This window comes from Lytechinus variegatus, chromosome 1 (genome assembly GCF_018143015.1).
Source record: "Lytechinus variegatus isolate NC3 chromosome 1, Lvar_3.0, whole genome shotgun sequence".
In the NCBI taxonomy this organism is placed as follows: domain Eukaryota; kingdom Metazoa; phylum Echinodermata; class Echinoidea; order Temnopleuroida; family Toxopneustidae; genus Lytechinus; species Lytechinus variegatus.
In genome coordinates this window covers 83128079-83155059 of record NC_054740.1, presented here as the reverse complement: position 1 = coordinate 83155059, position 26981 = coordinate 83128079, and the positions used below count along the sequence as shown (strand labels likewise).

At 34.6% G+C, this 26981-nt stretch overlaps 1 protein-coding gene across 6 annotated transcripts in view; it reads left to right on the top strand.

The window, feature by feature from the left end:
* The window catches only part of LOC121425429 (oxysterol-binding protein-related protein 6-like), a 69957-nt gene that overhangs the window by 39162 nt on the left and 3814 nt on the right, over positions 1-26981 (top strand). For all 6 annotated transcript variants that reach the window (XM_041621480.1, XM_041621501.1, XM_041621493.1 and 3 more), the window contains exons 6-17: positions 138-423; positions 1473-1570; positions 2068-2172; positions 2641-2791; positions 3258-3415; positions 3980-4096; positions 4680-4793; positions 5741-5816; positions 21066-21247; positions 21767-21979; positions 22993-23135; positions 26062-26197. In XM_041621480.1, coding sequence (XP_041477414.1) covers positions 138-423; positions 1473-1570; positions 2068-2172; positions 2641-2791; positions 3258-3415; positions 3980-4096; positions 4680-4793; positions 5741-5816; positions 21066-21247; positions 21767-21979; positions 22993-23135; positions 26062-26197 — 1779 coding nt within the window. The remainder of the gene's footprint in view (positions 1-137; positions 424-1472; positions 1571-2067; positions 2173-2640; positions 2792-3257; positions 3416-3979; positions 4097-4679; positions 4794-5740; positions 5817-21065; positions 21248-21766; positions 21980-22992; positions 23136-26061; positions 26198-26981) is intronic.

Sequence of the window (26981 nt, the reverse complement as noted above, 5' to 3'; positions counted from 1 at the left end):
CTAAGACTCCGTTTGTGCTTATTATGATTCTTTCTCATCACTATCTATCTGTTTATGCCTTTACTGTTAAAGTCTCATTCTTTGTTATCAGTAATGAATTCAACGTTGAAATTCCTTGTGAATTCTCTTGCATTCAGGCAAGCTCCTTTGACGAGTTCTGCGACTGGAGGAAGCACCTTCAACACCATCAACTCTACAAGAAACAACAAACCTTGCACTCACCAACCCTTGCCAAACCACTGAGCCCTGAGGCTCCACCATCATCCACACCTACCAGTGAACTCACACTCAAAGCAATAACTCTCGAGAGACGTAGACAGAGTCTTCGTAAACAGTACTCCAAGGCCAGACTCGGTACCTCACTCATGGGCACATCCTTTGGCTACAAGAGTGATGGTATCGATCTTGATAAATGTTATAAAGGTATGGCCAATAGCTTGCGTACTGTATAAACCAATACTGTGTCACATCAAAGAGGACTGTCACTGAAGTTATAGGCCTGTACTCTGTACTTCGGTTTAATTTAAACTATGGTTTAAAATTGTAGATTAACTATGAAACAAATATCCTGACAATGCAAGATCAATTGACACAGAAATTATTCATAACTCTAAGGATATTGTTATTAAATTGTTTCTTCACCATTAGAAATTGGGAAAGAGCAAAGAGAACATAATAAGAAATAATGTAAACAAACTTTTCACATTTTAAGCTTTCCATAATTTTAGCACAGAGTTGAACCATGGTCTAAGTTAAACCAGAGTGTTTTTGTCTCGCCTGAAGTTCGGCAGAGACCTAGTAAAAATCACTTTTCCTGTTATAGTCTGTTAGTCTGAACAGTTATAGCGTGGAGAAGGTTTAGGGTTCACCATGTGTAATATGAAGAAGGGAAGGAAATACAGGCAGAAAGATTGAAATGGAAAGACGAGAAAGGATGAAAAGAGGAAATTAGAAGTATTCTTTTCTTGAAAGTGAGTGAAGTCCTGAAAAGCGGGTCCTGTTATTATTATTATCCCGACTAAGCTAGGTTACCTATTCTGGTGCACACAGCTTTTTGAGGGATTACTTCCTGCCGGTACCCATTTACCTCACCTGGGTCGAGTGCAGCACACTGTGGATGAATTCCTTGCTGAAGGAAACTATGCCATGGCTGGGATTTGAACCCATGGCCCTCTGTTTCAAAGTCCGGAGACTAATCCACTGATGATGATGAACCGCATTTATATCGCACCATTTATCTGTAAAAAAATTCAAATGTGCCGATCAGTCCCGAAGTATTTAATTATATAAGAGTTATCTCTTGAATACATAGTAAGCAAAATCAGAAGCCCATGTTTAGTATAGACAGTGATATTAAAGCACCTTGTCTGATAGAAATATGTGCTTCATGAATACAATTTACACATTTCATAGATATGTTTACTCAACGAACAGATTTGCGTATTCATGTGTTACTATTTCATTTATGACAGAGCTAAGTGATGCAGAGGAGAGTATAGTTAGTCTATCTAACATCTTACAAGAACTCTTGAACATAGAGCTACCTCCCTATGCAGACGGCAACTATGAGGTAAGTTTATTCTGGGGGTATTTCATGAGACAAATATCCAGTGTTTTTACTGACAACTATTATAAGCAATTAAAATCCTCACATCTGATGGGGTCAAAGAAAATTAGTGAAAATATTTTCTTCATGAAACACACTCCAGGTCTTCGCTTCAAATGAAAATCCTTCTGTCAAAAACACAATTATATCCCAGCCCAGATGATAAGACTGGTGGTCTTTCAACTTAGATATCACATCTGAGAAAATAAATTATTCAAAGGAACACATAATCATTATGTTAGTACTGAGAACATTTTGATTTTCATGTGGAGGTGCCCTGGCCGAGTAGTCTACGGTGCCTGACTATAGATGGAACGTCCGGGATTCGATCCCCGGCTGCTGCACCTATGCCCATGAGCAAGGCATTTAATCAACAATGCTCTTTTATCCTGCATTAAAACGAATGGAAATTCCATATGCATTCTTGGTAACTAGGTATGCACTTGGTTGTCCACTTTCAGGTTGATGATCCAGTATCAGGACACAAGAAATCTAAAGCACGTAAATCACTCAAGAAGATGAGGAGAAAGGTTCCCAGTGACCCACAAGTACATGATATGAAATCGGTAAGGAATATATCTTTTCTAAAAGTAATTTTGGAAATGGTAGTAATGATAGTGATGATGATAACAATGAAGATGGCAATTATGGTGTTGGTGGTGGTTTAGTGGGGGTGATGAAGGTGGTAATGATGATGATGATGATGATGATGATAAAGTTGATGATGATGATGATCATGATGGTAGTGGTGATGGTGGTGGTGATGATGATGATGATGGTGGTGATGGTGGTGATGATGATGATGGTGGCGGTAATGATGATGATGATGGTAGTGGTGATGGTGATGACTTTGTTAAATGGATTAGGTATTTAATGCCATAGTAAGGTAAGAATATGATGCAGAGTATTCTACTACAAAAGTTAGATACACCTTTGATAAAAAGGGAGATGACACAACATTCTTGCTACATGTAGGAAGGGGTGATGGGAAGAAACAGTCCCCCATTTAAATCTACCAATCTGTTCTTTTTCAGAGGCCAAACAGTCACCCATCATCAGTAATACCTGGCACTGGATTAGTAGTCGAGGATGATACAGTAAGCATCAGATCGTACTCATCTACCGTCTCAACAAAAGAGGTTGATCAGAAGAACCGGGATGACTTCTTAGAAACTGCCAGTCAAGGTAATTATACTCAAAAATGTTTTATATACTGCAGTGTATATAAAGGTGAATTGGGTTCATGTTTGAATTCAGATTGGATGTTGATTTATTGGATTTTAAATTGTCTATCAATATCATACATGTACTTGGGTCATGACTATTGCAGTGTGGAGGTGTATCTCCATATAGCACTCATTACCTGTAGTAATGCTGCCACCAGTGTTTGATCTTTTATGGGGTGAAAGAGAATACTTTGGAGGATGGGACAAGTACACTCTGTAGCATGAATATGCAACATTGTCTCAACCTTTAGTTCAAAATTAGACAAATGTTTATTATCAGATTTTTTGATTTATGCACAATGAATTACAATTGTTGTGTAAGAAAGGCCCATGGCACGGTCACCTATTAAAAGTAACTACTAAAAATTATATGGTGAGATGTACAAAGTAACATGCTAGATGTTGTCTTTCACTCTTTCTTCCAGTTCACAGAAACCTGAAGAGCGCCCTCCATTGGCTGACAGTTCAATCAGATAAGTGCAGGCAGATAGTTGATGCACAGTCCCACATGTTAGGTTCTACGCTGGGATCTGCATTAGGACAATCCAGACAGATTGCTATGATGCAAGACTCTATGCACAAGGTGATCTTAACTCCATTAAACTTGAAAGATTAACCTCCTAAGATTTTTCTGGTTTTCATATCTAATTTTTGTCAAGATAGTCATTCAACAAGAAATGAGACCTATTTTGTTTAAAAAATGTTTCAAATGTGTGAACCAATTTTTTTTAAAGATGATTTCATTAAAGTAAGAGCCTGTTGAGGTGCCACTGATAAAAGTGGGCATTAACATGTAAAGTGAATCTTTGAAGCTCAGTCAAGTTGATTTTATCAAGCAGAATGATTTGTACACACTACCCATCATAGTAATTAAGTTAAAATGGATTTACCATGTGTATATTACTTTAGGATTGTATGATATTGATTAGCATATGCACAAAAATAGAACAATGTTCAAAATTTCAAACTCTAATAGTGCTTATTGAAAGAAAGGGGAATATAAGTATGTGGTCTAAAATTATAATGTATGGAAAAGCAATAGAATGTACATTCATATTTTACTTAAGTCTTCTTGGTTATTTTTGGAAAAGATCAGAAAACAATTTTTGTATCCTCCTTATCATTTAGTCTTTGTTTTATCACACAGCTGAAAGTGCAGAATGACGATATGCGTGAACGTCTTTCCAGAATTTTTGAAGAGGCTTCCGTCACTTTCACACCTATAGCAGCTAAACCGGATCTAGACATGACACTTCCACTACAGGTAATTCAAAGCTTTTCAGTTAATGTTCATTTTATTGATTTTTAGCATTGAGAAAAGTTCAGGTTATGTGTATTATGAGGGGGCAATTCATGAGTTTCCACGTTGACAATAAATGAAGCTTGTAATAGAAATATGGAAATACAGATCAGGATAGTAAAAGTATGATAAGTTATACAGTCCATCAAATTATTGCAATGAAACAGAGAAAGAAGAGATAATGTTGATCACTGAAAGTGTTTTTTTTTTCATTTCATCCTGTGGGATGTTTTATGTAGCCGTTTCTGAAATTACAATGATTTTATGAATATGTATATTTCCATTATTTTTATTTTTTTATTTCAGTTGTAACAATACATGTTACATACAAATGTGTCTTTATATTGTACATTTTCCTTCATATTTCGCTGATAGAAATTCAGAACTTGAATGCATTTATGGAACGATTTTTACGCGAAATGAGTAGGATTTTTTTTAATAAGAATGTTGCATTTTGAGGACCATTTGATCATTTTTCAAAAGCCTCAATATTTGGTACTTGAACATCAATAATTCTATGTGTGATTGATTTTACTTGAATCTACAGCACACTCCACTGACACCACAGCTATCAGATGATAGATTATCTCGTTCAGAATCTATTGTAGAATTCTTCGATGCTCAGGAGTATCTTGCTTCAAGTGCTTCTTCATCAGATGAGGTAAAAAAATCACACTTTCTCTCATTATCATCTCTGAGTCAAAATTGGAAATATTGACAAGTCTCAAGATTTCTGTTGACCTGGGGCCCGTTGCAGAAAGAGTTGCAATCAAACGCAACTCTAAAAATCATGCGCAACTCTAAAAATCATGCGCAACTTGATTTTCAACCAATCAACAGCACACATTTTGGACTTGTGATTGATTTTTTTACTTGCGTTTAAACGCAACTCTTTCTGCAACAGACCCCACTAAAGGCTTACTCCAACATGTCTGACCTTGATTCAGCAATATTTTGTTGATAAATTCAATGGGAAATTAGAGGATGAATAACCTGCATACCAATCTGTTCAGATATAATGCAGGGTGAAGATTGCTGATGGTTGCACAGACAGGATCATCACCACATTAACTTTAAATGAAATTGCAATAATGTCTTAAGTGTGTTTTTACAGACTTGACATTTTTTTGCAATTTCATTATGTTATTTTTCAAAACATGGGTAGATTGAATGGGCGATTTGTTTCAATTTGTCTGAATACTAAATAAACTTTATGGGCTTTTTCCAAAACATGGGTAGATTGAATGGGCAATTTGTTTGAATATGTCTGAATACTAAATAAACTTGGTGAGCTTTTAAAGTCCAATCAATGTGACTGATGGTTGATAATCATAATATTAATTGTTTCATCAGGAAGATTTTAAAGTTACAATATTTTTCTGCACTAGTAAATAGGGGATTTGGCAAAAAGAATACAAAAATGCTGTGAAAGAGTTTTTGTAAATTGCTATTAGGTTCAATACAATTTTGATCTGGGTAAAGAGTTGTAAGGAAAAAATTCAAGTAATATATTTTCCTGGTTGTACTGTACCGAATCCTTCGCTGCTTAATTGCCTACAAAGGCTATGACAGAATTACATTTGCTTGTTTCTCGACTTGTTTTGTTAGGAGGAGGAGGTTGAAAGTTCGGTAACCAGCGAAGATGATGATGCAGCTGACTTTGAGGAAGAGGACTTCCGAGATTGTAAGTATTATTTTTCGTTTTGTGGAGTGCTTGTATTAAGTGTGTGAAGTTGTGGTTTAACTACGACACCAGTCTCTGGTAATTGAAGTTCCATTTGTCATCACATTTGTTGCTCAAATTATTCATAACTGACTGGGAAGGATAATTGAAATAGCTTTATTCACCATTAAAGAGTATAATGAATATAAGCATGCAGTGCAAAGACAAATCTCATGATTTCAATTTCCCATAAGTTTAAATTAGACTCAAGAAAACAGGCCTGGGTGTCTTGATTTTAAGAATAATAATAATTCATAATTCCTGATGATGGTAATGATCGTATTTATCGATACCTGGATTAGATACTTAAGAACAGAAGCACAACTATTCTTATTATATATTTGTGCAATATTCCTAACAAAAGTGGCAACTTAACAGCTTTTGCTAAGAATCTCGTTCAGCATCTAGTCACCACTAAGCCTACAATCTTTGAAAGAAATAGCAGTTGTAGATCGGTAATGTCACATTGAAATTGCCCATGCTTCAAAACCGTTTGGTGATTCCTGTTATGATACCTAAATTAATTAGTTTACTTGAGATAAGATTAAGAACTTCGTCTCCATATTGCTGTATCATTTAGAGTCCAAATTTAATTTAAAGTTTGAATTTGAAATTTGACTGTTGCTGATGTGCTTGGTGTATGTGATTTTCTGTGGAGAGTGAAAGAAGTTCATGAAAAGCCCTTTTGAAAATTTATTCCTTCCCCATTGAAGAGAATTTTTCTCCTTGTGACAGGTTTTTTCACCCTGTGCCCTTCTTAGGTAGATGCCATTATGTTTGCAATGTTTTATATGACCATCCTATTTTCGTTTTCCAAGTCTTTTGTCTCACTTTGTGCATAGTATTTGTTTTTAATCTCAAATAACATTTTAGAGGAATAAAGGGCATTATTGGCTTGTTGCATTTTCATCTCCTTGTACACTGTTTGCCCTTTTTATAAAGCAGGTTTTTCAATTTGGATGAATACAGCACATGCAATAGTTACATGTAGTTCGTCTTGTCTGATTTGAAATGTAGTTTCTTTATTATTTTTTTCCTGTATGATACAATCTACAGAATCCACATACATGAATAAATGATTTTATTTGAAATATGGGTAAAATTTTAAAATATATGGCAAGTTCTCCCAAGTCTGCAGTCCCCTTTGTCTGCGCATACGCATATCTGCGCAATTCTAGTAAAAGAAGATACACAATGCACACAAACTTTTTGCAATACATAGACAGATCATTAAAAATCTGACTCAATATCTTGGAAAAATAATTAATTTTGGGCATTTCATGTAACATCCTCAAAATACAGCCTTTCTCATAAAAATCGCCAAATCACATGCAAAGTGAATGAGTGTGCAGAAATGGGGCATAATTTTTTTTGTTCAATCTGAAAATTACTGCCCGAGGATTTTTCAAAGAAAATCATATATTTCTTTCAAATTTTTATGAGATATTTGGCACACTTACTTATAAGGATCATTATCAACTTAAATATTTCTATGAAATAAAACAAAATTCAATTTGAATCTTAACTTAAATCGTTCAGGGCGCAGATTTGGGGACCACCATCTTTCAATAATGTCATCTGAAGCTTTGATAACATAATAATAGTACTAGTAATAGTAATAATAACATAATAGTATAAATTTGCAAAAGGTAGTGATGTGATGAAATACATGAATTCATCTGTATTCATGCTTATCCTTCAAGTCTTTTTTAAAAAGGAGCATGCACAGGCCAGATTGCATATTGATATTTCTTTCTTTTAGATAACGATGAACTCTCTATTTGTCTTTTATCAAAATCCGATTTGCATACATTACCTATGACAAGTCCTGGGTTTTGAATGAAATATATTTTAATATACCCTTTCTGTCCTATTATACAGATATTGACTGGTTGGGCGACTGTAATAAAACATTATTTGGACATATTTTCCCTTGATATGGGTTATATTTTTATATTTTTTATTACCACTGAGAATGTGATTGCAGGGTATAATATAAATTAATTTGGTTGCCAAAATTAGAAATGAATATGTGTTTTATTAGATAGCATTCATTGCCAGTATGGGCAAGATTAGAGTTCTACAGTGCGTATCAAAAAAAGTTTACACTTAGAAAAATCTTGTAAAATTATATATTTGTAATATCCTGACGATTTTTCCACATTTTAGCATTGGTACAGATCCATTTAAGCAAATGACGATATAACTGTCGAAAAGTATTTCCGCTTGAGTGAGCACCACTTACTTTTGAAAAGTTGGTGAAAAATGATTTGCTCAGAATTTTGAAATAGTTATGCGAATAAAAGTAGACCTTAATCATGAAGAACACGTGGAAATCAGTTAGTAAAATTGATTTGAAGATATCTTTTACCTTTTTAAACTTGTTTCCTTGCCCAAACACTTCGAAGAGTGCATTGCGCCCCACCCCACTCCCCCACACACCGAGTCCATCGTGACGATATTTGCTTTATGCTGAGCTGTGATTTACATGAAATGGCTTAGGCTTGATTTTCATTTTGTTAATCATTGCCAAGCTTGGGAAAAGTGTGGAGAAACAAGTATTAAATGAAAAATGAAATGTAAACCAACTTTAAATGATAAAAACTTAGTGAAAAATGCTGGAGATGTCTGATATAAACTTTTGTTCAGATTCAGTTATGTCCTCAGATCCAGCTGGCACAAAAAGGGTAAAGGTTGTGCTTACTAAGTGATGAAATTTCAAATTTGGGTGGCAAAATTGTTACAAAATGCTTGAATGTATCCGTTTTATGTCAATTGGCTAAAAGTGCTAGGGAAATTTATGAGAAATGCTTCGCAGGGTAAGTTTGATTTCGCCCTTTCCCCTTGACACAGCATGAAAACAAGCATTTCTGCGCAAACAGATTTCTGCGAGCTTTACAAAAATGGACAGTGCTCACTCAAGGGTAACATTCTGTCAAAATTTTTACTTTCATTGGATAGATGAGACCCAAACCCATACCTATATGTGAAAAATTACCCACGTGTTGTATATTTGTTAATTCCCATGGCTTTTTCAAAGTGTAAACTGTTTTTGATACGCACTATAGAACATATTATGGCCTTATTGTGTAAATCTATCTACATTAAAAATGCTCACAATTTTGTAAGCTCATTTAGATCTGAATTTAAATATGAAAAACAATTTTGGCCTTGTATTAAAAAGATTTATGACAATTTTCCCTGAGTAATATTTTGCATTCTTAAAATTGAATTTGATGAAAAAAAATGGATTTTGTAATGAATTGTATGAATGATCTTAAAAAATCACACATCAATATTTTTATTGATTAAAGAAAAGAGTGATTTTGTTATTACATATAATTAACACAATGATTATGTTATTGACTTGGCAATAAAATTATTCGAGGAATCAATTTCTAAATAGATCATTATCAAATTGAATTTTTAAATAATTAAACATTGTGAAATTAACTTCTTGAAATCCATATAATGAAGACTAACAATTTTTAAATTGAAATTGATTGAAGTGTCTCACCTCACAATCCTTTACCATTTGCTTGTACTGAAAAGTAATGCAATGTTTCCACTCTATGTTTGACGAGCTGTATGAAAAAAGCCCCATAATTTGTATTTTTAGTCTTTTGACGTAAATTTCCAAACTCATTGACATATCCTAATCCATCAGAGATGACCAGGTATAAAAAATATATTACATCTGTAAATGAACATCATTCAACCAGCTAAATTCTAATATCTGTACTAGCTATGTACCATTTGTTTATTATGTAGTGATTTTTAGATAAAACGTGATCAACTGATTAACGATTATTTGGTGGGGTTTACATGTACTTTGATTAATTGAATATTTTAGAAATTATTCAGAGATGAAAGATTAACTTAAGCTTTAAACTCTTTAGAAAGAGTTTGATGTCATAGTGTGGTTACTGGTTAAAGCTTTTTAGTAGGATTATTATTTCATTGAATGCTTAATAAAAACTATAAAATCCCAACAATTTTTTTTATCACATGAAATTTTTTAAATAAATGTGGATGATGTATGCATGTTCCCACTATAATGGCGATAGGCTATTGCGTATGCAGCTACATGTAGAACTCTATAAACACTCTCTGCAAATATTTGAAGACTGCTGGCTGCCAAAAATAATCATTAACTGGGAGAGCTCAGCTTTTAGATGCATCAGTGGAGGGATCGTTTGCATTTATGATGCTATAATGCATCCACAGGCAAAGAACACTTAAAAGAGATTTGATACATTATTGGGCTATTGTTTATTACTCCAGTGGTCCCACATAAAACACCTTTTTTAGGGTTAGGACAAAAAATGGGCTTCAGTGGGAGGTGACAATTTGTGATTTTTTTTGTATGGACACCAATAAAATTTGATCTTGAATGAAAATAGAAATGAGCATGTTGCTCTTTGTGTTAACAGTCCTATATGGGCTTTATGCTATAAAGGTGGACATATAATTCAGATGATAATATTTGCCAAGACACAGATTTGCAGTTATTACTCATGCTTTATGAAAATATTTGCTTGTTCATTTTGAAATTGCATGTACATGTAATCAAATAATGCTCAAATTTAAAGTAGACACCTTGATATTTGTCTTTTTGAGTATTAAGATTGGAGTCTTGTTCACATAATGTACAAGCCAATTACATGTACAATTTTTCATACAGAGTGAGATGAATTGCACAGTTCTCATTGAATGAAAGTAAAAAAAAAATAGTTTTACAGGCTTATCTTTGATGTCATGATTCATGTTATTTGATGCCATAGTGAGTTCCTTATTACACATATCATGAGTTTGTTTACTTTGATAACTTGATTTCTTTATAACTTAGTAGAAAAAATTAATTAGTCTGCTGATTTTTGTTGTCATGCAACAGGATGGAAATCATTAGAACCTGCACAAAAAATGTTAAAATATGACATTGTACTGTTTTGAACATACAAAACAGTTTTGCAATATGTTACTGATTGAAACATAATATTAATAGTCAACATTTTGGCCATTAGTTTTTAAAATTTAAGGTTTCCCAATTATTGAGCTGAATTTGATAATTTATGAATTGATAGATTTACCCAGCAAATATATAGACAAGAAACACCCAACTTTTTTTTTGATATTGCCTCTGCAATATCTTATATCCCTTTGACACAAAAATCTTGCTGAGCTTTGATACACTATATCTGAACAAGTCTTTAACGCACATGTGATGAAATATATTTCCGTGTTGAATGCTATCTGATGCACCATCACTCCAGAAGACAGCTTAGTAGTACAAAGGTAATTGAACTATTTAATTGATGCAGATTCATGCATGGTGTATTCACTGATGGAATAGTTGAATGGCAAGTGGTAATTTGGTTTACAATGCATCGACATGTGCACAAATTGATTTGATCACAATACGAGTACTTCATACCATACTGGTTTTAAAAGCACACAAACACCTCCCACCCCACCTTGCACCGTGTGTGCCCCTCTCCCTTTAGTGCTGCCTTCTCCCCCATTGTTCTTTTCTCGAAGAAGTTATCTTTCCCTTTTGTAGTTTCTCCATCTTTTCTCTGCACTCTCTGTAGTTCTAACACTGTGTACCTTCATTATTTGGCATCCTTATCCTCTGTTTCTCTCTCTCTGTTTAAATCAATATTTTTTTGTATCTGTTTTTCCTTCTCCCTCTCCTTTATTTCTACCCCTCTTTCTGTCTTCCTTGATGATCTTATTCCTATTTCTTTTTTTTCCTCTGTGTGTCTTTCATCTCATCTCCCACTCTGTGTTCCCATGCCTCTCCATCCATCTGTCTTTTTTTTTCTCTCTACCTCTATAATCCTTCTCTTCTCCCTCTCTGTGCATTACGCACTCCCCCTCCTCCCCCACCCCTCTGTTCACTGCAATGCATACACACATTGTCAAGTCAAACCCATGATCTTAAAGGTCTCTGCGCTGCTCATACTCGTCACCGAACGAGCGCATATATGGCAGATTAATTAAAGTGTGGCTTGCATCGCGAATGTCGTCAGAACCGGTGAGTGTGTGGGATGGCCGTGTCTGTATAGCCACTAGCTAGCCTCGCACTCCAAATTGCTCCAGTGAGAGAGTTATAGATTTTTTAAGGCTGACATTAACAAGTGTTATCTTGTGGAAGTGTGTGAGGAGAGGATTCTGTTCCAGCAGATGGATATTTGAAAAATGAGATGTTTTAAGTGGACATAGTCTTGTGTTGGAAGCAATAGAGAGAATGACAGTAACGTTTATGGACAAGCCATGCTCTGGTAGGTGCTTACATGCTTGGTTGAACAATCTTTTATTGAATCTAACCACCTTGTCATGTACATGTACAGCTATCGCCACTTGCTTCTGTATTGCCAGTGGCTCTTTCCATGTAGGTCATAATTGCCATTGATTATTAAAATAAAACCCATACAAATGAGCTGTTCTTGACATCTGTAGCATATCACATGATAATTATCAGTTTGTGATTGCATTAGAAAGTTGACAATATTAGTTATTCAATCTGAACACATGATTTGATGTACATTGATGCTTTATTTACCATTTTCCTGTCCATGCATGTTTCATATTTAAATTAATTTGTTTTATAAAGATTTCTATTCTTGATTTCATGTGATCAGATTGATTTATGTTAGAAAAGTGGTACATTAATAGAGCACTGAGCAAGCACTCATCCACAACGATTAGTCTTTGTTCCTTTTAGCACTCAAGTATTGTAACATTACATGTCCATCTCACCATTGTCACATGTATTAAACGTATTCATCAATACCATTTTGAGGTTGAGGTTCTTGAGTTCATGCATGGAAATACTACATTGAAGATAAGACTGAAAAAAATTATAATTTTCACATCATGGATTTTATGATGTGTTTGTGTCTTAAATATATATAGGTGCCATGATTCTGTTTTTGTCATCCTTCAAGTATTAAATTACAGTCAGTACTTTAACATCTTCATTAGATTTCATTGAAGTGAATTGTACATATTACAATACTGTATATTCAGCAGTTGACCAGTTTACGAATCAATGTATATTCAGTAGGCTTAAAAGTATTTCTAGCAATCTGGATTCAAAGAATATATACAGGGAGATAGATATATATGGATCTGAATAGCCTCAACAAGCTCGGCAATCATGAGTGAAAATTCGAAAACCGTTTGCTTTTCTTCTGTCTGGACATTTTATGTCTCCATTATTGAAGTCATAAAAAGGCAGACAGTCTCACATAATACTGTGTCATTAGGAATCATGATACTCCTGAGGATGTTGCCCTTATTATTTCAGAGACATATTTGTGTTCCCTATAATCCATCCATCTACATCCATATTATAGTGACTATTATTTTGCTTAGATGTCTACTGACTTGAAGGTGTTTTAATACATATGCAGATAAATATATATATGCATCTAGAGAGAGAGACAGAAATAGACATGTAGATTGATAGAAAAATTAGCTGATACTAAAATATAGATGAATGGAGGGACTGTAGGTACAACATGTCAGTTTAGGGACAGATAGCAATAGACAAGGAGAAATGCAATTATGAAATGTGGAGATATGTACATGAAACTGTACTTATGTAGATGAAAGTGATTGTTATTTATGTTTGCTCAAAATCGTCCTTTTCACAAAGTATTTCACGTTGTGCAATAATTATGATAATGTATACATGTATGTTGCCTTCAATTCATTTCTGCATATGACATATTTATCATGAATTATGTCTCAATAATTACATGTACATCAATATTACAACTTCATTTGAAAATTGTGAAAGAGTAAAATGGAACATTATTTTGAATACCTTTTTATTTTTCAAAATTCAATATGCATCTGCAATGATTTGTTTAAAGAGTTTACCTCTCTGTCTTGTTTTCTTAATCTCTCTCTCTCTGTGTTTTGTTAATTATATTTCATAACTCTTGACAAATGTTATGATGTTATTGTTTGAATGACTTTTCAAGTTAGAATAACAAAACTCTTGACAGCTCATCTATTTCAATGGAACCTTCAAACCTATCAAAGACTTTTGAGTGGATTAATTTTCTGAATCATAAAAAAAAATCTTGTTAAGGAAGGAATATTCAAGCCTTCTTGCTACACTTTTTTTCATTTCTAATAGTGTCATTGTATTTTCGATCAATGGGTCCCTGGATATTCCAATGTGACTTTTTTAATGTGTTTACATTTTTCAAACCCTTCATTCAGTGATTCTCTTAAATCTCAGTCAGTCATTAGTGATGTATGCTGATGAGCTTCAGTGCATGCTACTCTCATCCCAGTGCACTATGAAGAGATTACCATCCGACCTACCCCATATTGTTCCAAACCATTTACTCAATTTACTCTCATAATTCATTACTCGTCATCCCTATAAACCATGCATTGCTTCAAAATGGAGGGGGGAAATTCACCTGGTGCAGTGTCTGCAGTATCCAGTTAGCTGCTTAATGAAATAAGATCTATGCAGATTTTTGTATGGTTTCCTCATGGAAACGACCTGTTGCCATGGTAACTGATGAGGTAGGGGATAAGTAGACAGGATGGGTTTGTTGGACGTGAGTAAACTCGGCTCCTGATGAGATTGTTGGAATTTAGAGTTGGATTTCTTTCAGGTCATATTGGTTAGTTTCTTACACAAGTGTGAATATGTGGGAGTTCTGCAACCGAGATAGTAGGTACCGCTGTACAGAGTCCCAGGCTCTCCATTCAAGTGTTAATTGCATTTAAGGAAGACAAAAAACATGCTAACAATGATAATGATTAATTATAGAATTTACATGTAGAAAAGTTAGAATTATTTTCAGGACACATTGACATCAAACATTGACCTTGTGTCTTTCATGTTACATAAACAGTGTTCCTTTTGTACAATCTCTACATGTATACAAAAATGCAGGATGTGGGATGAATGTATAGGAGCGTATGAGGGACCAGTCCTGATGGAGTGAGATTTCTTTTTTTTCAAGAGTGAGCTTTCACCCTTTTTTGAGTGAAAGTGTACTTTTTACACTTTCAATTTCACTCTTAAAAGACTGAAATCTCACTTCAACAGGACTGGTCCCTCATCTCACTATGAGAGGAGTTTGGTTAGGGACCAGATTAACCCCTTTGCAGGTATAGAGTATGTTAGAGCCCCCAAAATCCTAACCTGGCTATCATGAAGGGTGATAGTTTATGAGAGAGATGTAGAGAATGATGAGTTGAAGTTGAAAGCAAATGGATGACATTTAAAAGCTAAACAATGTTTATGTTCTGTAACGCTGTTAACCAATGTCATAAGAAAAATAGAGACTGTCTTGTGTACATGTATTGATCCATTTCAAGGCAGCTAATGTCATTAGAGATTATAAGAAAAATAAGAGAGGCTGATCTAGCAGAGTCCATGGTAGATTACTCTACATTTCATCTTTCACAATTAGTTCAACCCAAAGGAAACGTTGCCCTGTAGTTTTACTAGAATATTTTAATACCTGGGGCTCTTAAATTTGCAATCTTAAGTTATATATTGAGTTTATGTCTTAGAAATGCTGAGGTATAATGGGAGCAAAAAATAACATATCTTTCTAATAAAAAAGTTTCCAAGCTGATCAGGTGCTTCAGCATTCATAGAATTTCTTTTAACCAGGTATCCATTTTACTTCACCTGGGTGGAGAGTGGTAAATGTACACGGAGATAAAGACCTTGCCAAAGGATACAGGTGCTGCGGAGGACATTTAGGGGCAGTTCACCCTAATATATCCCTTGAATTTATCACAGGTCTAATGTACTTTTCACATATTCTGTTGTATTTTTACTATTTTCTCTTCGATTGCCTTGTTGACTAGACTATAAAGCAGGTGATAGGAAGATACTATCACTGAGGTTCACTAAGCATTGATTTATCCTTGTCTCATAGCAATTTAAATCATCTCTTTGAAAGCATCAATGATTTATTCCTTGCAGAATAAGAGCAAATGCCTTTCTGATCCTGAAGAGGGGATATCACTTCTTTGAGCTAGAAGGTATTCACCTTTTTCGAGACTTGATGACCCTGGAGTGCTGAATAGATGATATTGTCATAGAATTTTATTACATGTGACAGATGTTTTATCATAGAAGCTTCTCTCAGAACTCTCATCAAAGTGATAGCTAATATGGTTCCAAGTCTAACGTTAAGACTTCATTACCCTCAATACTGTTGAAATGTACTTTGTTTTCCTTCAACAAAATGCATACAGAATTTAGAGAAGGGGTTTACAAAAGGAAAATTTAATAAAGATGGAAGAAAGCTTTGATTACCTTTTTCTTTCGTCAATGGCAAAAGAAAAACACTGAGTTGAGATTAAGGATGGTGTTTAATTCTTCAATACACTAATATCATTTTTTTTAGGTATATTTTTTTTTGGGGGGGGGCTGCTACACATGGTTTCCTCTTTAGTAGTTTAAAAAAATTACATACTAAGCCATTATTTCATATTTTTATGATTTGGGAGTTATTAACAGAATAAATTATTTACATGTTTACAATTTTTTTATGTACTAAATAGTCATATACTAATGTTTGGATAATAATGATTTTGAGAAAATGAAAGAGAAAAATAAACCTTTCTGTTAAAAAAAATCATTTTGTATATACTAATGGAGTTTTTGATGGATACACCTTATCTTTTAAACCTTCATCATTGTCTTCTCCCTCTACCCTCCTACATGTAATTCTTTAACTTGTTGCAAGCCTTAGCTCTGTCCTGATCTGCTGATGCAATCAGAGTTTCCGTATCTCCTTGGAGCATAGCTCTTTCAATATATAATTCAGATTGGTGGAGGACATCTTGGCGTATTTTCTCACCTTGACTGTTCTTCAGGTGGGAATATCACGTCGTTTCTTACAGCTCAATTGCGCAGGCATCCAGACATCACCAATTACAAACCAAGCGTGGTGAATAAATTACAGCAGTCGTTGACGCTGGGGACTGACTACCTTTCCAATATACCCTGAAGTTTGGATTTTGGATAATTAGGAAAGGCTTCAAGGGGTGTCAACAAAGCTATGCAACAGTTTGCAGGACATGTAATTAATTGAATTATGCAGTGTTTGCAAAATACAGTGTATGGGGCTCTGCATAACGCTATCAAGTTTTTAACAGTTGATACAGTATGTGTACATGTAGCATAATGAGAAAACACCATGAAAGCGGTGTATAGTGTGCTTGAATTTTCCCTTTTTCATGCTGTTATGATTTTAATACACAATACTGCACTAAAAAATCAATGAATTGGAAGAGATATAGAGATAAGAGAAACCAAAATTAATTGCCTCTTGTACAATATTTGATACCGTAGTAAATGCATATGAACTCCAAATTGTGGATTTTTCTAGGTCAATAATATCTTACTTTTAGTGTCAAATAACATGATAGATATTGGATGTCATTTTTTAAAGGGCAATGCATTGGTTAAGGATTGCTACTCTGTTTGTCTCATAATTTATTCATTCCAAGTCGGTGTATAATCCCCCATTCAGTATGGAGTAGTCGGGAAAGTTTCTTGAAAGTTCACTCAAATTTCACTTTGAAGTATTTTCCAACTTGTGGTAGACAGTAGCGTAGTAAAACAAATGTATTTTATATTCAATATCATAACCCATCCCTTGGTTTGTAACTTAAGTATGTTGTCATTATGATCAAATAAAAATGCTACTTCTAATAATAATGAAAACGGCAATAAAAGGCAATTGATTTATAATTTAGCAATTTACATCAGGATAATGATAATACCACAGTCCTCAGATTCAAGCTACACTGTGCATGTACATATATGTATCCAGTTTCCCCACTCCTCCCTAGAATTATTCTATTTCGAGGCCACAGTTTATACAGATCCAGCTGCTGTTTCCAGTGCATTAAATAAATCCTGCTGGCTACCAATACGCCTCAACTGAGTTGATATATAACTCGATGATTTTCATGCTGAAGAATATTAATTGATAACGTACTGTTAATTGTTCATAGCAATAAATGAATAAATGTTGGAGAGTTATTTATTGTAAGAGAGAGGGAGAGAGAGAGAGAGGGGGATGCATGAATAGGTTTATGATAATATTACATTGATGCTATTTATTGGATTAAGTTGAGGCATTCATGTTTCTTTAAGTTCAATCTACTAGCAGGAGGCTAAACATTAAATACATGATACATATTTGTTATTAGATATTTGCTATAATTCTTGTACAATCTTGCGTGCATTTTATCAGATACAGGAATCTTGTATAAAAACTTTGCAATTTGTAAAATTGCTCCATTGTAGAGAGAGTCTGCATAGAAAGTATGCTTGCACGATTTTTATAGTATATTTAAGAACAAAATTACTTACCCTCATAAAGTTATTAAATGATCATTATGCATAGCTATCAGCAGTAGATATGAACATATCACTTGGTTAATATCAGCCAACATGTGCTAGTTTGATGCATCTAGTTGATTAATATTTATTCAGTCAGCTTCTATTGTTCAATTAATTTTTTTAAAGTTTCTTTGTTTGAAATGATTGGAGATAGGCCTACATGTAGTTACACGAGTACGATCAGAAGTTTCATAGCAGTTGCCAATTCAAGTCTTTTAAAACTTAATTTCATATATTCTTTGTAAGTCACCTAGTCACTATTTATGATTGTCTAATATTTAGCAATATATTCTGGTGCATTATAGATTGGCCTAATGTAGAATCGTGTACTTTTTCTTGTATATTTTGTTAGACTTTTAGGTGTCTCCATGAAAAGTTTTTGACAAAACTGGTCACTTCATCATGAATGAGTTCATAAGCCTATGCTGGTTTGGTGCATGAAGATACTAATACATGTATGCCTGGTACAGGTATGCATCATGGCAATAGAGTGATCATATCACCATACCATACCAGCCGAACCGGCAGTTAGGCAAGGGAGATTTGTGAACATTATGCGCACAGTCGGCCGGAAATGAAAGCAAATGGCAAAGAGGACTAGGCTAATTTAGGTACCACGATGGGAATAATTCAAAGGGATTTTCAGGAGGAAAGTAGGACGTATTATCCTGCTAGGAGATTAAGATTACAGGAAGGTATTTTAAAAAGCAAATATGTCAAGGGTGAAGGTAGAGTTGAATAAATTAGAATGAACTGGGTATGACTTCCCTGTGTACTATATAGATCAGTAACCTCTCACTCCAGAAGGTGTTAACATAAAGAGAAAGAATGAATATTGATTGTAATTTTTTTATACAGTTTATCTTACAGCTCATCTGGTAATGCTTCTTCTGTTATTTCATTACTTTATTTCTTTTTCTTTGATTTCTTTTTTGTTTGGGGGGATTTATTTTTATGCATGTGTATTTTTTTTGTTTCCTCTCCCTAAATTGTACACTGTATCGCGATATCCCTCTCTAGATACACCTTTTTACTCTTTCTTTTCACTCAGGACTGTCCTTTCATTCCATTCTCTCCCTTCTTTTTCACTTCCTCTCTTCCCCCTCCGTATCCCTCCTTCCATCTGCCCTCATTCTCTCCCATTTTCTATTTGTCTTTGTCATTTAAGAAAATGTCCTGTCATTCTGGCTGACTCCTAATTTTCTTGCTCCCAATAATTACTCCTTTCGCACTCCCGTATTTATTCACTTGTCCAACAAGTTGACACAATCAGATCATCTGAGATATCTCATTTGCTGGTCTTGCATGCTTGCCTATCTTCTCTCCTCATATTTCCCATACATGTACAATTAGGTTAATATCTGTTCTCTTGTGTCACTAATTCTGCAAGCAACTTTCTTTGAGATGTCATTTCAGGTTTTCTCAAATTTACTGGTTGAAAGCATATTAAGAACTAGTCTAGGCTAGTTGTATGGAATATATATTGAAGATGAATACAAATTGACACCTTACCCCCCTCTCCATCTTCCTCCCTGCTCTCTCTTTCTAATACCTTGGTCACATTTGATCTACGGCGGCCGTACGGAAATCGACAACAGCTGTTTTATTAATTTCAATTCAAATCACCTATATGTAGTTGGTAAAAAAAATGTTGAAATGGCTGTTTTCGACTTGCCGTACGGCCGCCGTAGAGCAAATGTGACCATGGTATTAGTAACCAAAGGTTAATGCTAATAAGATCTACACATTGTTTATTTGCTGATGAATCAAAATTTACAGGACTAATTTTTTAGAAATCAATGAATATACCAGAATATGGATTCAAACACTCCTTAGCTTTATAAATTACATATTACCTTTAACTTTGGTATGACTCAATAAATCAAAGTTGAAGGCAACAGTTATAAATTCCATGTTGATTGAAATTTTGGCAAGTAAGGTGCAGATGAAATCTATACTGATGCCCCAGATGAGTGAACATTGTCACTTTGAATTTGGCCCTTTGGGATGCCATAGGCCTACTAATAAATTCAAAGCTGAATATTAAAAAAAAAAAATGGGGGAAAAACAAAATGGAATTTGTGCCCGTTGTCTTGCAGATTATTTATTTATATGAGTTGTGGCCATAGTGCGAGATATCAGTACAAAAATGATTAGTTGCTCTTTCACTTTTCTGGTAAATTGAAATTTTAATATTTGATAATATATTAATATGAGCCCTCTAAATTAGGATTACTTTATTCCAAAATATGCTGTTTAGTGTCATGAATATTGCATTGATCTGAAGTGGAATATTTTATGAGTATATACGGTATTTAGGTCACATTATGTGACTGCTTAGTCCATTTTCAGTATGTCGACCTGTACCCTTATAATATAAATCTATCAACACTATGCCATTCACAATATTGTACTAAATGTATCATACAAAATATGACAACTTTGGTATTTCTTTTCAGTGTTCCTATAGTTGATCACATTTTTTTTTTCAATTCATCTTTGAAAGTGTATTTTAATGTTTATGTGGACAATGTGCTATCAACAAGTCATATTATTGTCATCATGGTGATTATTTGTTTTATTTTGATGATTATACAGTAAGAGGTAGAGTAAAGGTATCATATTGATCACATACCAGCCTAAGAACACACTTTATTCCTTTTCACACTGATCCCCTATTTGATCACATTAATGTTTTATTTCATGTGTGAAAGCACATGTAAATATGGACTGTGATGTAAAAATGCATTATTAACGTATTAGAATTTTGATTATTTGTTTTATTTGATGATATACAGTGGAGAATGGTAGAGAGGAGGCACCATCTCGATCACATACCGGCCGTAGAACACACCTACCATCACCCCAGCCCGATACCAGTCAACTCAGTTTATGGAATATCCTCAAGAAAAACATTGGTAAAGATCTCTCCAAGATCTCCATGCCCGTTGCTCTCAATGAACCACTCAGTATGCTACAGGTAACTTTATCCTCAATTTCATTACTGTTAATGATTTGTATGCATTTTTGTGAAAGTGATAGAATTTATACTTCATGGTAGATGAACAAGTATAACATGTAGAAATGTTGACATATTTTCAAATATTTTTGTGTAATCAATATTCTATAGTGTATGTGAAAGCTCGTAGTCAGCTGTTTGTATGATGTATGTTTTGAAAGAGGGTGTTTGAATTGACCCTCTTTGTTTGATTTTATGTATGAATATTTCATCTAAATTTGGTAAAATCTACTTTGCATTACCGGGTACTTCTTCGTGTGACTTTTCTACGATTACCTTTGGTTCATGTCTGTTTTATGTCTGGCTTTGAGGTAAAATGGATTTATTACTATTAAGCTTTGAGGCTTTTTGTTTTATCCTGGTAATTGTAATGTTTTATTCAAAATAAATTGATAACTCTGAGTACATTATTATTTGGTGTATATTTTCATTCAATTTATAATTGATTTACCTTATAACTGATTTTAACCTTTTATTCAGGTACTATGTGAAGAGCTAGAGTACAGTGAACTATTAGACAAGGCATCAGAGGTCGATGACCCCTACATGAGGATGGTGTACATTGCAGCCTTTGCGGTGTCTAGCTACAGCTCAACGTACACTAGAGCAGGGACAAAGCCCTTCAACCCTCTTCTAGGGGAAACCTTTGAGTGTGTCAGGGATGACAAGGGGTTCAAGTTTATTGCCGAGAAGGTGAGATTTATAAAAGAGATGTTTTTTGGTGTAGTGATAGATGTGTTCAAATTAATCTTGCATTGTGAATGTGCTGATGATGATTGTGATGGAGATGGTGATGGGGGTTATGTGATTATGATGGTGGATGGTGGTGGTGGTGGTAGTGATAATGATGATCATGATGATAATAATGATGGTGGATGATAATAGTAATAATGATTACAATATAGATAATGATGATTATGGTGATGGTGGTGGCGACGTTGGTGGAGGTGATGATGACGGTAATGATGATGGTAATAATGATGATGGTGATGATGATGATGATCATGGTCATCATGATCATGATGATTGTGATGGTCATGATGGTGGATGATGATAGTAATAATGATTACAATATAGATAATGATGATTGTGGTGGTGGTGGTGGCGACATTGGTGGAGGTGATGATGACGGTAATGATGATGGTGATGATGATGATGATGGTGATGATGATGATCATGGTCATCATGATCATGATGATTGTGATGGTCATGATGGTGGATGATGATAGTAATAATGATTACAATATAGATAATGATGATTGTGGTGGTGGTGGTGGCGACGTTGGTGGAGGTGATGATGACGGTAATGATGATGGTGATGATGATGATGATGGTGATGATGATGATCATGGTCATCATGATCATGATGATTGTGATGGTCATGATGGTGGATGATGATAGTAATAATGATTACAATATAGATAATGATGATTGTGGTGGTGGTGGTGGTGGCGACGTTGGTGGAGGTGATGATGACGGTAATGATGATGATGGTGATGATGAAGATGATGATGATGATGATGATGCTGATGATGAAGCTGATTGTGTGGTGGGGGTGATAAATATGATGCTTATGAATGCAGTTAGTTTGGTGATCATTGTGTTCATTATGATAATGGTAATATTGTGATAGTGATGATGATATACAGTAATAGATGAAAAAACTTACCATGCTTAACAAATTCCATTGTATTATCTTCCACCAGGTATCACACCATCCTCCCATCATTGCCTGCCATTGCGACAGTAAAAACTTCATCTACTCACAGGATGTGAGGATAAAGACTAAATTCTGGGGCAAATCAATGGAAGTCATCCCTATAGGAACTATTCACATACACATACCAAAGTAAGACTTAGCAATATGATGCAGGTACATCGATACATATTCAGTTTAAGATTTTTTACCTGAAATGTACAAATGTTTTTCATTCTACTTTATATGCTTTCTTTCCCTGCCTCCTTGCCCCTTTTTCTCAACTTCTCTTTATTGCCTTCAGGGCAAAGTCAAAGCAATAAATTCAAACCATCTGTCATGTTGCTTTCACTATATAAGGAAGAATATTTCACTTTAGTTCACTGCAAGGGCTTAATCTTATAGCGCTCAAGTTTAAAGTGTCAAAGAAAAAACAGAACCAGCTAAAATTTGTGTGTTGTCCCATGAGTGCATTATGTGTTTAGTGCTTGAGAGTTGTTGGATTAAGTTAATTATTCATTATATTGGGGATTCAAAATGTTTCAGCATACATGTAAATCTATTGGGAAGTGCAATTACTCGGCTGCCAACTGGAGAATTCAAGGAATCAGCGTACAGTTGGGCGCTTGGTCCATTGCTAATGTTTTTCGCATTTACCAGAAATTGTTTTGCCATGGTGACAACGTATTATGGCAAGAAATTCAGGTGAACCCTTTGCAGATCAAACTAATTCCCTAGTTAGCTAGTGTTCATGAAAGTTGCCACAAATTTTCATCTTGGGGTAAAGTAATGCAAGATTCATTTTCTGATTGTGTTGGTATTAGCATAGGGCATGGGCATTAATTTCCTTATGTAACATTACTACATGTAGTTTTTTGTACTTCTTGAAGCATCATAGGAAGAGGGGCTGTCCCCCGCTTCCCCTGAAATGCAGGCCAAGGGAGTATGATGCATGTTTTCCTTATGTTCAAGTTACATGTATCTTGGGTTCATTGAGTTGCTAATCACTAGATTTCTTCACAATACCTGATAAAAACCTTCATCTGACTTAGCAACAGCCATGAGCCATGCATTCAACTTTGTCTGAAAGGTATGCATGACATGTGAAATTAGATAGCAAACAGGTGATTGTCTAACCAAGCAACAATCACAATGCATTCATTGAAGTTTAGTGTCCCACCATTTATTAGACAAATTCCTAAAGGTGATGCACATGTTATCTATTTTGCATTTCCTCTGAGTACTTTTATTAGGCAGACCCATATAAATGGAACAATACCAATCATTGAAATTCAAAGAACCAGTGGGATCCACTATTTGGGCTTAACGTTTGAATACCTATTGTGAACTGGTCATTATGAATAGACCGCTTTACTAATGTAGTCAAATTTATGGATGTTTTGTTCCCTTGGGCCTCGTAACAAGTTATTCCGTAAACCTGTACCTAACAATGATATTTCAATACTTGGAGTCCACTTTGCATACATTAGCCTCGGGCAAGCTTTCCGGTTGTTAGGGGCAACCTTTGGTATGCATAAAATTTGAATAATAGTAAACCTGCCTATTCAAGTCTACTTAATGAATTCCTAATTTTTATTCATGATGCATGATAAAATATTCTCATCTCCTCTCTGCCTATTGGATGAAACCACTAAAGTATATTGTCAAACATCATGTTTATGCATGTTATTTTGGAAGTTAAACCATGGCGTGGTGGTTTCTTCACCAACTGTCAAAAAGTTTGCCTATAATATGCTAAAGTATATAAGACAAGCCTTGCTTGCTCACCAGCTGGAGGCAGTGAGCAAGCAAGGCCAGTGTAGAGAGACACATATAACAGAATGTGTGACTCTTCATGTGATGATGATGTCATTACATGATGATGTCACCACATCAACATAACAATAAACATGCACAACACAAGACTCTACAACATACCATGCTAATAACATACCCCAGCTAACCTTTATGCTGGCCTTGTTTATTATCTATTTATGTCAGCCTTTTTTCGGCTGGCATGAATAGGTGATTGCTAGTGGGCTGCGTTTTCAACTCAAAAGGAATTTATGCTAATTAGATTTGAGTCAAAGTTTTATACATACATGCTAGGTATCAGAAATTACATAAGTTTGATCTTAGGTTACTAGGTAATTTTGGATAAGGGTAGGATTGAATTTTTGATTTTTATTTCTATTTTCTCTCTTAATAAACTTGATATAATCTGATAATTTTAGTTTGTGTGATGCAGTCGAGGCTTACACAAGGAAATGGAAAATGAGGGTTATGATATCCTCCTATATCATGATAATTCTATTTAGATGTAACTGATGCTCTAAAGAACTGATTCATAGTGGAAGCAGATCCTCTACACAGCATCTTCTCTAGTCAGATATCCAGTGCAGTTCTGCAAACATGCATTATACCGCTAGTATTTACTCAGCGTCGGTGCAGACTAACATGAGACAACTCGCCCAGTGATCTGTTTCCTGTCAAACATTCCTGTGGCATTTGTTCAGATGTTCTTTGCTTTATAATCCTTTATTTCATGCGAGATAGGTTCTTGGTTTGAATGGTAATCAAGTTTTGATGTCCCATGTATCACCTTTGTTAATGTGAGGTTGTGTCAATTTCATAAACCGGGTCCATAAAACTTACTTGTAACTTTGCTGTTGATGGTAATTACAATGGTAGCATTGCTCAATATCCAATGGAGATTCAGATTTCCATGGTAGTTACCATTTACAACAAAGTTAAGATCAATGGCAAGTTTAATACAACAGTGTCCTAGTGCAATAATTGTTTGATCTCCTGAATTATTCATTTTGTTTCCATTAAAAATACATATGTACAGGTAAAAATGGAAATATCAAATTGATTAAAACGACACATATATGAAATAGAAATATATAGCATGATTTAACATCACACATATAATTGTGTGCTGACGGTTGCAATTGAGTCCAGTGACAGTGTATTACTTGCTATAATTTTTTTACAAATGGACGATACAACTCAAGTGGCAATGGGATCTATCCATCCCTATTTATTTTTATTCTTATTTTTCTATGCTTTTCCGTAGGTACAATGATCATTTCATCTTGAGTAAAGTAACAAGCTGTGTTCACAATATCTTAAGTGGAGAGAGATGGGTGGATCACTATGGAGAAACAGTCATCAAGAATGGAGATATATCATGTAAACTCACTTTCACAAAGGTAAATTCATCAGAACAGAATATATCTTCCATTTAATAACATTTTGTGGGGCAAGAATTTCATGCATGAATGATTTCAAAATTGTGTAAAAAAATATCAACATTTCTTCTTATTTTATTGTCTAATAATTAAAAGAAATAAAGGCAAAAGTAGCTTAACTTGTGCAATAAGTAAGTGTAAATTAACAATCAGTAGTTAAAAGGAAAAAAAAAGAAAGAAAAGAATACTGGAAGCCTCTCTTATTGTCTCGCCCACCAGAGGTGAAGGCGAGACTTAGGGATCCAAATGTCGTCCGTCCGTCACAATTCTAATGACACATAAGTCCACAACCGTAAGGTGCTTTTCAACCAAACTTGGATGGTAGATGGACTTGGGGACCTGCATGTTATGCTGCAGTTGGAGGTCATATGATAAGATCAAAGGTTATTTTCAGGTCAACATTAAAGTTTACGTGCAAGGCTCTTAAGGCAAGTGTTATTCCATCCCAGTCATATTACAATGAAGTTTTGATACAATTCTGTTGCATGCCCTCGCGAATCACGATATTTCTGGTTATTTTTATACGTGGGCGAGACACAATATTGCTTTTGCCTTGTTGAAAGTGGGATAGCATTCCAAGTGGTAATATTTCTTTATTGATAAATCAAAGCTGTAAGGGTGTTATGAATCAATGTATAAATTTTCATCCTATGATCTTCAAGGTCAAAGATTTAGATTCCACCTCAGCTCTCTCTCCCTTTGTAGTGCAAGGCATTAACATTTGCCAATATCTAAAACCAGTTGG